Here is a 13,169-nt window from a genome sequence, read left to right on the forward strand (position 1 = left end):
ACCGAAGCCTAGAGACCCATGTTGTAAAAGTTAATACTATCTTCGTTTTTTGAAACTCCCGTTCAACACCAATCTTATATGTTGTTAGACGATTATTCTTACTGATAAAACCACGCACAAACACTATCAGGGGATCTACCCTAATATTATAACACACGCGATAATTAGTATTACGTTTTGGCGCTGAGGGTGCTGACAATACTTTTCAAATTTAGTTCCACTTGTTTGCCGTCCGGTGGTAGCACTATCCACTTTTCTTGACTTTCCCGTAACTTCAATCAAATAGCAACTAGTGCGAAATAAGTACCTAATTAGTCACGAAATAAATACAACTTCAAAATAAGTGATAAACTGAACTCAACAAAGTATTGTCATCTTTTATAATGAACCTGCAAGATTTCTGCAAATCTCTGCCAAAACTAGTATGTGTATTTACAAATAATTATATGGAATACTTCATAGCTACAATTAGAACGAATATTTGTTTATATGTTTAGGAGCTTCATGCCCACTTGAACGGCTCTCTCAGTACAGATACTTTAAAGAAACTGTATAAAATGCAAAATCCAAATTCAGAGGACTGTGAGAATATAATTATGAACGTCGAAAACTTTTCATCGTTAGGCGAGTACGAACAATAATCTTTTTGATTTGATTTGATTTATTCACGGTCACATAGCAAACATATTATTATATTTTATTAAAACATACAATTATTTTTAAAGATGTTTCAAAGTATTCGATGTAGCACATTCCTTAACAGTAACACCAGAAGCAGTTTTCCATTCAGCATATGATGTAATTGAGGAATTCAATGCAGATAATGTAATATATTTAGAACTTAGGAGCACACCTCGTGCTATCGATGGGCAAATGTCGAAACAAGAATACATAGAAGCAATTATAAAAGCATTTCGGTAATCGTAGTTAAAAGAAATATTTCTGTTTAGATAGTTAGGAAATTAGGTAATTTTTTATTTGAAGTATCGTACAATTGCAGGCTCTGCAAAACTGTTTTTCCAGACATACTTGTAAAGCTTTTGATATCTATTAATCGTAAGCAAGGGTATAAGTCAGCAGAGGAGAACATAGATTTAGCAATAAATTTCTTTAAAAAATATCCACAGTACATTGTTGGTCTTGATCTCAGTGGAGATCCAATGACTGGAGATGCATTTTTAGAATTATTGAAAAAAGCAAGAATAGCTGGCTTGAAAATAGCTGCCCATTGTGCAGAGGTAATCTTGATACATTTGGATCGATGTTACTTAGTTTCTTGAAACCTCAAAAATATCTTCCCTTTCTTTTCGTACAGATTTCAAATGAAATAGAGACAAAAGACATCCTTGAATTTAAACCCGATCGATTAGGTCATTGTACTTGTGTTCATCCAAATTTACAGGGGTCAAATAAACTGTTGGATATGTTGTTTACTTCAAAAATTCCTGTAGGTAAGGACGAGAGTGTTCTGTAAGTTTAGTAGTCAAGGTATTTGTAGTCATATAGAATATCTACTTTTTACATTTTGTCTAGAATTGTGCCTAACATCAAATGTTCAGTGCAAGACAGTACCTTCTTACGAGTCCCATCAGTTCAAATATTTTTATGAAGCTAAACATCCTATTTGCCTTTGTGTGAGTAATATTATCAATTTTCGTTTAAGAAATTCTTTAACATATAAAAAAAAATTCCATGGGATGTATTTAAAGGTATCGTTCGTATTTTAGACCGACGATAAAGGCATTTTTCGTACATCCTTGTCTAAAGAATACGCCATAGCTAGTTCAACGTTTGGTCTAGGACGAGAAGAACTCGTAACATTGTCTATGTTAGCCGTGCAATATGCTTTCGCAACAGCAGAAGAGAAGAGTCTGCTGTTGTCTAGGATTGAAGGATTTAGTTGTGAAACGAATAAATGAGTTAGCGATATAAAAGTAATGTCGATTTTATTCGTTATGATATTCGTGGGCTCGTTTACATAGATTTACAGATAACTAAGTAAGATACTTATGAAGAACTATAATAGTTAAATGTCATCAGTGTTCTGTTTTTGCCTTCGATAATATCATATATAATATGTACAACATTTATAATAATTATTACAATATTATGCTTGTAAACGTGGTGCTGCATCTTTGTTTCGGTATCGATTAAGAAATTAATAATACCTATAAATTGACGCGCATCGCGCGGTCCGATAAACATTAACAATCGCCTCGCAAGCTTCGTACTAAAATCACAATCGATCGCTACGAAAGTACAATATTGCGAATTCTCACGAGTTACATTTTGTGGTGTGCTACACTTTTGATATCATACCTTTACGTCAGCCTTCCATTCATTAATTTTCGGTTTCTGAACGAACCAAAAATGAAGAGGGCAAACTTAGCACCACTCGAAAAAATATTAGAGTACCTCTGAAAGGCAAACCTTGAATCGATTTTAATCCTTTGTGGACAATCGACGCATACATGCGCTTAATCAGATTTTACATGTCGTCCCATATAAAGTGTTACAAGCTTTATTAAGAAAACAGCTTGAAACAATTTATGCTGGACACCCTGTATATATCCAACCGTGGAAGATTAGCATCTTGCTCTAAAATGGATGTCCGTAAAGGGTTAATCCCAAGATGGTTGCTCAAACATTGGTTCCAGGACCACCATTTTCACGCGAAAAGTTCATTTTTTATTTTATTTTTTACTCGTATTAGAACCGTTACTCGCTATCACGCCGTAACAAGTAGATAATAGTAAATAGCTGCGATAATACTAATAGTAATGATTAGGAATAGCAGTAAATATAGTCGTAATAATAATATTGACGATGACAACAATATCGTTCTTAATAATCATGATAAGAAATTATTTCTACCATATGTATGTAATATTCATCCTATATAACAGTCTTTTTGGCCTAACCTCCGAACTATAAACAATAAAACAGTTTCATCCCTTCTCGTCTGCATCGTTATCATCGATTCACGTATATCACCTAAGATGATCGAAAACTATTATTTCTCATTCTTTCCGCCGTCTACTCAGAGATCGGTGAACATTCGTGAACTCTCTTTCTACATGCTTCTCATCCTATTACTGTCGCGCGTTCTACATTGCTAATATCTTACCCTCGCTAAATCTTTTAATCCTAACGACTATGACTAAAAGGATGTATTTTACTTCCTCAGCGCCTCGCGAATACGAGTCTGTTTGTTTGTCTCTAAAAACGCGTATGTCCATTCTGCCAAGATTCTTTCGGCGCGTTACATGTATACATACTAAGTTTTATGTAAGATTAATATTCTAATTTATTTATACAATTATAAATTTGTTTTTTTTTTTCGGGGTTTTGCGGTTCATAGAGCCCTGTCGCGTGGTACACAACGTATCGAACTGGTCCAAGTCTCGTCGTCGATAAACGCGTCGTCCACTGTTCAAAGACCACGTGAACATTTGAATCTTATGCAAGGGTAAATGCCTTCGACTAACGTTTGTTCCTCTCGCGCCAAATAGAACGTGGTGGTTGGTACGAGAATGTCGAGAAGTAAAAGAGAAGGAAAGAAGCGGGTAGAGTTGAACCACGGTGGTCTTTTCGTTCCACCGAATAAGATCTGCGACGAAAGAGACGGTAGACGAAAATTAGAATTAGTTCTGCGTAGAGGAATAAAAATCATGATACACAAATTTTCCTTTTTCTCTAAATCTAACAGTAATAATAATAAAAAGAATAGTAACAGCTTATGCTCTCGTATATAGTCGCACTGAGTTCTGTCCCTTGCAAGTGAGAAAAAAACGAAAAAAAAAAAAAAAGAAAGTTCGAATGATTATATACACTTAGCGAACGATAAGATGGGCGATCTCTCTCTTTCTCTCTATGTATATACGTGCGTGCGCGTATGTGTGTATATAATTATATATACACGCATGCATACATTTGCTCTCTCATCCTTGCTCTGGCATTCACAGTTACATGATAATTAATAATCGCGGTAAAAACAATTGTACACGTATTGATTTAAAATGCTATAAAATATCGGAAGGAGCCGATTTCTAGAATCTAACGAGGCCCTAGCTTTTTAATCGGCAGCAATAAATAAGTTAAGATGTTTTGATTCGATGATAGAGGGGTAAAACATAAAAGAGGACAAACTCGGTACAGCTCGGAAGTTCGTTTCGCAGAGCGTCACTCCAATTTGGTCGAGTGCTTTCGATCAAGATACTTTCGAAGAGTGGCTTTCAGTTGTGGCCGCGTCGTTCATTCAACATTACTTTTATCATTTTCTCTATTTTAATTTTCTAACGTGTAACGTTTAATCGAGTAAGACGAAAGACATATACGAGATCATTGGCGAGCGACGCTCCCATGAATTCCTTGAACGAAAGGAATGCAAGGCATTGAGAAATAAAATTTAAAAGAAAATACATATTTTTTTCATTGCACACAAATCATACATACATTACTATTCGCACGATATAACGATTAAATCGTCGTCGAAGCTGGAGCAGGCTACCACTGATCGATTTTGCGTGTATACATTTCCCTGATCTGGTATGTATGTGTAGATGTTAAGTATATTGGGTCGGTGTGATGATGTTGCAAAGTTAACAGATAAAAAAACAAGGTCATTTTTGCGCCAACCTAGTAGTTGAACGAAATAACGAAAATGCGAAAACCTGATCGAATGGACGAGAAATCGGTGAGAACGTCCGATTCATCGTTCGTCTAGCATCGTCGTCGTCGTCGTCGTCGTCGTCGTCGTCAAGAAAATTGACTGAAAATAAAAAGCACACGTAATTATCGTGTACAATGAGATAAGCGAAAAGACGAATAAGAACTCGGGCAAGCATCGATGACCGGCTGGACGCCCAACTATTATCACAATACGAATTCGGAAGGATGCTCGTGAACCCGAAAATTCCGAAATTTGTAAAACATTGAGAGCAGATCGATTCGTGATAGAGTACAGGAAAGATCCCCTGAACGTCCTGCGAATGAGACGCGCAAATTAAATGAAAACCAATCATCTTCCACACCGAATATCTCGGCGATTTTTCGAAAGAAATAGCGTTAAGAAATTTGTACAATTGGGAACATCGTTCGATCAGTGCCTGAACGTATGGCAGACTGCTTCGACCGCCCGTGATGGGGTTATTATCACTGCTGATGAATGCTACGATCGCTAATTAAGTATCGAAACTCATTGCAGCCAGGCTGTGTGTATGTGTGTCTGTGTATGAGGGTGCATGTGTGTTCGTGTGTGAGCGTGTATGGTGATGTTCACGAGACAATGCTCCGCGACGATTTCGTGCTGTTGTTGTTGTTGGTTGCCGTACTGGTCGCGATCCTGCTGTCACTCTGAGCGAAAAGAACACCTTGATACATCACTCCATTCAGCTCCATACTGACTACCAAGGAATTGTCGCCATTCCTCCCATCACCTGCGATCAAGAATAAAGTTAAAGTTTAGCCACTTACAAGGATACCTGTACAATTACGATGTAAAGAGAGATAAAACAAGTTTTGGTCGATTCTTTCTCCCTAAACCTAGATTTGGGAAATCCAAGGCCTGTTACCTCGATTGGAAATTTTAATGTGCGTGCCTATGGAGGTTGGAGTATTCTTTTCAATCGGGCTGTCGTCGTCCGAGAGTAACCTCTTCGCTGGCGGAGGTCCTGGGGTGCTGATTAGTTCCGGATCCCTCTTCACTTGCATGCTACCACCCGAAGAGGGCGAACTCTGTCTCGCCGGCGGCGATGATACGGGTGATGACCTGAAAGAAATTTCTTCTAAACATTCGCACTAGAAACATCCCTCGCCCGTTACTTGACTGTGATGATACCGTTGAGGCTTATTTGGTGGACTATGGACCCTCTATGCTTACCTGAGTCCAAGGTCGAGGGCTTCCCTTTGAGGTTCCGGGCTAGACGCAGGAGGTACGGGCGAGTGCGAGGCCTGAGGCGATAAAGGCGGTTGGTGACCAACGCCTGGGTAGAGGGTATTGTTGTTGTACATATTCCACAGGGTGAGTCGAGACATCTCGAGGGCACTGAAAGCTCCAGCGTCTCTCGGTGGCGTCGACGACGGCGGAGAAGCGCTTCCTTGCCGATGAATGATCGGCGGTGGTGTGCCCGCACCAGCACTCCTCAGTTCCTTGTTCAGCAACTTGACGTATTCGACCATACGTGCCTCGAATTCGGACGGCGCCATTCCGGGAATAGGTCCTGCGACCAATGACGAGGGAACCTACCATTAATTGCTTCAAAGAAAAATTACCACGATACAGCGGAACTCTGTTTATCCGATCACCGTCGCGGGACATTGCGATTCGCGTACTTGATACGTTTCCCTATGACGTATGGATCATTTAAGAAGAAGGAAGGAGGATGAAGTGTCCGTCGTATAGATTACCGAAGGAGGTAGCACGAATTCGACGCAAACGCAAATCCGAGGGGCGGCGATCACCGACCGAGTAGGGAGCGATTGAAATTGGTCCGATGGTGCGTCGGAGGGTGGCAAACGAGGGCGAAAGGGGCGAAACGTGGTTCATGGTAGGGACAAGAAGAGGAAGAAAGGGGTAGGGAAGTAGGAATGCTCGTTAGCGAGAGTCATCCGTTAACGCCTGTCTCCCGGAGGATCGTACAATCAATTACGCCTCCTTCGCTCTCGCATCATCATCTCCGGGGAGGCCTGGAACCCTAACTACCGATTTAAAATAAACCCGCTCCTCTTCTACTCCGTCCTCGAGGTATCTCTTTTCTCCCTTCGCGTCTATCTCTTCGCGCGGCGCTAACTTTTCATTCGGACCCTCCGCCATCCGTTTCGATTCCCCTGTTTCAAACTTTTTTTCTTTCTAATTTTCTCCGTTCGAGCTACTGGTTCCCATCGGAGCAGAGAGAACATCGGACGTACATTAGGCCGCGGAGACTGATATAAATCGTCGTTCGTTCATTCTACTTTTGCGTCTTTGGTGCTGTAATTCGTTAATAAGTGTTGACCAAATATTTGTCGTTTGGAAATTGAACTACCAATGAAAGGAAAGACCAATTTTTCGTCAATTTGCCTCGCAAATATTTCTCGAGAATTTGATCAACAACTATAAACGAAGTTGAAAAAACTGACCGGCATTCGGAGGCTGTCCCAGTGGTCCTTGAGGATGCTGCGGGTGATGCGGATGGTGAGGCAGAGGCGTATGGGCGGCGCTTCCGTTCACCAGAGACTGAGGTCCGTGATGTTGACCACCGGCTGCCACCGCTGTCACCAATGACAACGGAGACATTTGCGCGTGTAATGCAAGGGAGCTGGGAGTGTGCGGGTTCCTCTGCACCAAGCTGTCAGGCCCTCCGCTCCCGCCACCCGCGTAAGCTCCGTAGCTGCTTCGTCGACCCTCTCGACGATTTCCGTCGATCGCTGCCTGCAACTCCGCTGGCGTCGACAATCGTCTCTTCTCGCACTCGTACGGATACAGGTATTTCATATACCTGGAAAAAAAAAGATCAAGAGCTGATCGTACGAAACGCGACAATTTTTTTCTTCATCTGTTTCAATCGAGGTCACTCGACGAACGCAAATTCGGACAGCGCTGATCGAAAAAGTCCAACGAGACAAAACTGTATGCTAGAGCACGAACGTGCGTTACTAATTCGAAGTGCGTCAAAACGCAGATGGAATTCTGCATCAAACGGAGGAAGACGTCGCAGTTCGTCGGACGTGAAATTGGCAAGGCAGATCCGGACGACGCGTATCAGTCGCTTAATTTAATTTCGCATCCAGCGCAATACTAGGCCGACTTTGATGCTCGGCCTCGAAAACGCCACGTACACCTGTTCGACACCAACGTTGCGGCGCCCGCGTCGCACAGTGAGCACAAAAATTCTCTCTGAAAGGTGAATATTTAAAAAAAAAAAAAAAAAAAAAAGAAGAAGAAGGAAGCAAATAGAAATCTGGAAAAAATTACGTTTGTCGCGCGAAGTGTCTTCTGATAAGAAAAAATATAATTTGTGCTCATCGTGCATCGTTCGCGGTGAGAATCGTTCGTTTATCAACCGAGAACCGGCCGAGCCTGCTGGAAACCGAATCGCTCGTTAACCTTCTCGCGTGCCGAGGAGTTGTTTATTCTACGCGATGCGAGCCGAAATGAAATCTTATTCTAAATTGCTTTAACGAATCGCGCCAAGGAGACTCGTTACGACGAAGCAAACGGATGGTTAACTCGTTCGCAGGACGATTGCAAGGTGTGTAAGATACGCGACACGTTACTTACTTGGTGATACCTGAAAACCATCTGGGAAATCGCAACGAGAATTGTTGTTTATTCTAACGCTCTATCGGATGAGATGGAAAAGTCCTTAGCCGACACGAAAGGCAACCGAGAGGAAAGATGCGATACTCGCGCACACGTTCGTGAATAGACATATTCTCGCCAACGAACCGTGGCCTATAATTCGCACAGGGATCGTTCGGCTTTTACGATTGTCTGCCAGACTGCGGCCGAAACTAGCCTTTCGGTCTCGTCGTTCCCTTCTTCGCGAACCCTTCATTCGTTTCTTCTTCTTTCTAGTGCGTGTTCCTCAGCTTCCAGAGTATGCACGCGTGTCCTTGACCAGGTGTGCGACTCTGGTGCCGTGCATAAATTTCTCTTTCTGGGTGATAACCAAATTCCCGCTGTTTCGGTCGAAAGAATCTGTCGAGAAAATCGATCTACTTCCAATGAAAAATCATTCAATACGCAGAGAAAGGAGTTGGCCCGCGAGTCTGACTAAGTACGGCATAATCTCCCGAGTTACGTACCGTAGACGGCACAGCACCGTAGAGCGGCAGGAAGGAGATTATACCGTGATTGATCAGACCTGCCGGTATTTGATCTCCTTAGGACTCAATCTACTGCGAGTTTCTTGGTGGTTCGAGACGTTTTCCAAGAGGAGGTTTTCGAACAAAGCGGTCCGTATGTCGTCGTTACTACATTCACTCGGCTCTCGACGCAACGCTGGCACAGACTTCGCATTTGTTGGATCTCGAAACTCTTGTACAGTTTATACTCGAACATTTGTTTCTAAGTTGTTCGAGCGGAATCCCGTTACTCCGTATTGTCGGGACCATAAATAATCCGTTAAACGAAACTATTCGTGTTTTTGGCAAGCACAATTCGTTCGAACAAGAATCAAAGGATAGGTGTGTTTACAATCGTATTATTTGCAGGTTACCGGGACACCGTTACCACGAAACGCCCAGGGTCGTTAATCTTCCTCCATTCAGCGATACAATTTTACCCAAAGCGCGTCTTCAGACCATCGTCGTCCCTTGGAAATAATTCATTCCGCGTTGGTCCGACAGCGAGTATCAAATTTGTCGTGTGCGTCGCGTATCCTTCGGCACAATAGCGCGACTACCTCCCTCGCGGTATAAATAATTACACGTTGGAGGCGCGTGGGGCTCGATATAGTCGTAGCATCGCGATTTACTAGTTGCGGCAGCCGGCGTCTCCTTTTACATTTTCGTTTCCTCCGTCTGTCTCTGTTTCTCTGGCGGAGATAACCGGTTGGTGGAATGATGGGTGCACCAGCGTCTCGACGTTCTGTCGCGCGTCACGCACAGGCGTCGCTATTTTCACGTGTAATTCGTATTAGCTTGCACTACTTATAATCTGTTGTGCTCCTCCCTCCTCGCTCATCGTCTCTTTTGCGCGCATTAACCGGCATAAACACTAACACCTTTTTAAACACCGCGAACGCTTTTCCCAGTAGGCGATAGTAAATCGACATTATGTAAACGAATGCGTATCGCGGCAAATGATTCACGTTCGTCGAAACCACGAAACTCGGTACGTCAAAACGTCCGCGCGAAGACGATTAAACGCGAAAGAAAACAACTGTTCCGCGCACGTGCCTTCTCAAGATCGTTGTTTGCTTTTCTTCTCGATTGGCCGAGATGTACTCGGACGAAACGGTTTCTTTGTCGAGACAAAATTTTGCGGCACCTCGATTAATTTCATCATCCGTCTAGACGCGATGCGAATAACTCGACGAAAATACCCGATCGTCGAATTCGTATTAACTTTCTGTCTGTTACTTCGACCTGCTCGAAATCGATCGCGAGGATGGCTTCGGGATTTCAAACGTAACGCGGACGATGACCGGTAACGGGAGCCGAAAGGTATCCGTCACCGTCAAGTTTACAGAATCCGCGGGGATCTCGGACGAAGCCAGTCGCAAAGCTGGCGTAACGTTGGAATAATGCTGCATGCAGCCGCGGCTTGCACACGGAAGCCCCGACTAATAATAGTCGAGGAACACTGGCCGAGGAAGCCTCGGGCAGACTTTGATTCCGAGAAATTGTCTCGTATTTTTCCGAGTACTTCCGCCGCGGACAGCTCGAAACGACCACGTTCGCCGAATCCCAGCCTCGAATGGACATGTTGTTTTGACAACCGCTTCGATCCTCGGCGACTCGTTTCGGGACGAGGCGAGGAAAGGTTCCGTCGACTTCCTCTGGCAGGTGACGAATGGGGTTAAACCGGCACGAGCCGTCGCCGACTCTCGGGCCTTTCCACGGTTCTGAGTGTTCCCAGCATGGCCAGGAACGCTAATAATGTGTCTTCCCTCCTGGCCGAGCTTCTTTTGTGCCGCGGCGCACTGTATATTTTTGTTTCGCGGAGAACACACTGCTCCTGATACAAGCCGCCATTTTAAGCACACAAACAATCCACCTTGGTATTCGTGTTCGCTACCGGTAATGATGATAGCGTTTTACAAACAACGGCTGTACGGAAGACATTGAGCACTCTTTGATGTCTCTTCCGATAGGTCCCGTGCCGCCTATATTGTTTCGTTTTGATTACTCCCACGCGCTCGTATCGATTTCGGTGAGTAAACGCGTGGCACGTGGAATTGCCTGACCGCTTTTGCTTTCGTTCGTTCGAGGGAACGAAACCGAGGAAACTGTGTGATGGACCGAGGTGTCCTTCGACGCCGACGGTCAGGCTTCTCTCTTTTTTTTTTTTTTTCTGATTGCAGAAAAAGCGCCGCGGCACGGACAGCTCCTCCGGAAAGCGCAGTAACATAAAAGACCGGGTTCTTAGTCATCGGTGCAGATTTCATGCTCAGATGAGCTTTTGTCGAACGCGGGGACTCATTGTATGCGAATTACCAGCGAATAGGCACGGGTAGAATAGGGTCCCGGATGAGAAACTTCACGATCTACTTACTGGGTGCGCAGAGTGAACGCAGCGGAAGTGATGCTCGATGGCAGGTGGAGGCCTTTGATGATTTCCTGCCAGAGCTTCTTGTTGATTACGTCGACGAGCCCGCCTCGGGCGATCACCAAGTTGTACAACTCGTACAGGTCCAGGACCGACTTCGCCATAATCGGTAACCGATTGATCGGAGTCCCTGAAAGTAAAACAGACTGTTACGTACAACACGCTCGAAATCTGTCGTAAAAAATGTGAGAATGTTCAAGCGTTAAATTGCACGCGTTGCAACTCGACGTGTACGCTTTATTGCCGCATCAAGGGCAGCAAAAAGTGGACAAGACCGAGTCGCGCGATAAACAAAATACGATCTAAACCCTGACGTCGCATTATAAGTTCTGCGAAATTACCGATACGAAAAAATTTACGATAGTCGTATCATTCCGATCGATGTCGCTTCTCATCGTCGACTCAAAGTCACCTTCGCCGCATCCTGAACGCGACCACGTGATTACAGCCTAAAGTATGAGGGAAATAAACCGAGAAAAAAGATTGGAGAAGGGTTAAAGCGAAGGTGTATCGCTCGGTTCGAAGTAAAATTCGCCGTACGCGAGACCTCGGGGTCTCCTTATCCGTCACGTGATCGACTCTGGCGCATTTTCGACGATGCTTCGCACAGGGTGCACCGACGAAATTTTACGAGGTTTGTCCAAGGCTTCCAGCGAGGGGCGTTAACAAGACCAATAACGAATTCGTAACGATCACGCGAGCGCTGTAGCTTTTACGAGCTCCTTACCTGTATCGTACGCGAGTGTGCAGCAAATAGCAGACAAAAGACAAGCTACGCTGGACGAGAAGGGTTGTCTAGAGGAAGGATAGGACCAAGGGTCAAAGTGTTCGATTCGATGAAAGTCTCGTAATCCCGAGTGATCCTCTCGTAATCCTCGAAATAAATAGTCTTAGGGTAACTGGCGCATCTTGTCTTTAAGATTGCAAGACGAGCGCTAAGAGACGGTTAGTTACCGTCGTTCGAACAGATTTCAATAACTCCGTGAGATTTCATCTATGCAGTCGACGCATTCACCGTGACGTCGAATTTTTACGAGCTTGTTCGAGATTCGTGTTAACGGGGTGTTAACAGCAGTAGCGACGCGTTCGCGACTATCTCTACATATACGTAAACGTCGACTTTACGAGCTTTCGCGTTACCATAATCCGACGCGATGCTTTCAAAATGTGCGCACGGACTAAAATGATCCGGAACAACGCGCGAATTTCTATAAGTGTTAAACTGCGCGGTGTCGTCACGACATCGGATATTTTCATTACTTATTTCAAATGATAGATACGTTAACACTCTTTGCCACTACTACTACGAGATCTACTCAAAGCTTATTCGATGCATGGTATTCGAACTCGTTGATTTTACTTTTTCTTTCTTTTCAACCGCGACATCTTCCTAGAGGTGAACGAAGATCAAGGTGAGAAGTTCCCGCATCGCGACGTTCAGGTGGACGTTCGCACTAAATGCATAATTCCAACACGATTTAAAGTCACGCGAAAATACACCGGCAGCCGTGTACACTGCGTGGTAGACTCGCCGGCTCGAAGCCGGTAAATTTTACGAGTTTGTCCAGAGGTTCGAGTTAACGGGGCGTTAACAAGGGCAATACTCGTGACTATCGCGCGTGCGAGCACTCCTTTGCGGCTCTTTACGAGCTCACGAACGATTCCTCGTACGAAACACCTCGGTGTAACAGCAGCAGTATCACCACCAGGTAACAACAACAACACCACCAACAACAACAACGCAGCCCCAGCGAGAGGAATAATAAGGAGAAAAGGCCGCGGAAACGGCAGCAGTATCTGTAATAATAATAATAGCGAGAGGCAGATAACTAGACTCGGTATGCTCACCCTGTTCAACAGAACCGAGCAAACTTCCATCGAGACGGTTAGCGACGGCTTCGATATGCGCATTACC

At 44.0% G+C, this 13,169-nt stretch overlaps 2 protein-coding genes across 5 annotated transcripts in view; one reads left to right on the forward strand and one right to left on the reverse strand.

Moving 5' to 3' along the window:
• Positions 1 to 123: 123 nt before the first annotated feature.
• LOC128887510 (adenosine deaminase-like protein) lies at positions 124 to 4,751 on the forward strand. 2 transcript variants are annotated; one of them, XM_054143497.1, is made up of 7 exons: positions 124 to 422; positions 498 to 628; positions 726 to 917; positions 1,001 to 1,238; positions 1,316 to 1,451; positions 1,534 to 1,634; positions 1,728 to 4,751. In XM_054143497.1, exons 1-7 carry the CDS (start codon positions 384 to 386, stop codon positions 1,917 to 1,919), a joined length of 1,029 nt encoding a protein of 342 aa, XP_053999472.1. In that variant the 5' UTR covers positions 124 to 383; the 3' UTR covers positions 1,920 to 4,751. The 2 variants fall into 2 exon arrangements, with proteins under 2 accessions (XP_053999472.1, XP_053999473.1); XM_054143498.1 differs by having other exon boundaries at positions 1,710 to 1,871.
• Positions 1,930 to 13,169, reverse strand: part of LOC128887477 (protein dead ringer homolog) — an 83,484-nt gene continuing 72,244 nt past the window's right edge. For all 3 annotated transcript variants that reach the window (XM_054143430.1, XM_054143429.1, XM_054143428.1), the window contains 5 exons: positions 11,201 to 11,384; positions 7,120 to 7,478; positions 5,882 to 6,221; positions 5,574 to 5,770; positions 1,930 to 5,438 (listed from right to left, as the gene is read on the reverse strand). In XM_054143430.1, the coding sequence (XP_053999405.1) occupies positions 5,278 to 5,438; positions 5,574 to 5,770; positions 5,882 to 6,221; positions 7,120 to 7,478; positions 11,201 to 11,384 (1,241 nt within the window). In that variant the 3' untranslated portion in view covers positions 1,930 to 5,277. The remainder of the gene's footprint in view (positions 5,439 to 5,573; positions 5,771 to 5,881; positions 6,222 to 7,119; positions 7,479 to 11,200; positions 11,385 to 13,169) is intronic.

The sequence above is a fragment of the Hylaeus anthracinus genome, unplaced genomic scaffold (assembly GCF_026225885.1).
Source record: "Hylaeus anthracinus isolate JK02 unplaced genomic scaffold, UHH_iyHylAnth1.0_haploid 11989, whole genome shotgun sequence".
NCBI classification, from domain to species: Eukaryota; Metazoa; Arthropoda; class Insecta; order Hymenoptera; family Colletidae; genus Hylaeus; species Hylaeus anthracinus.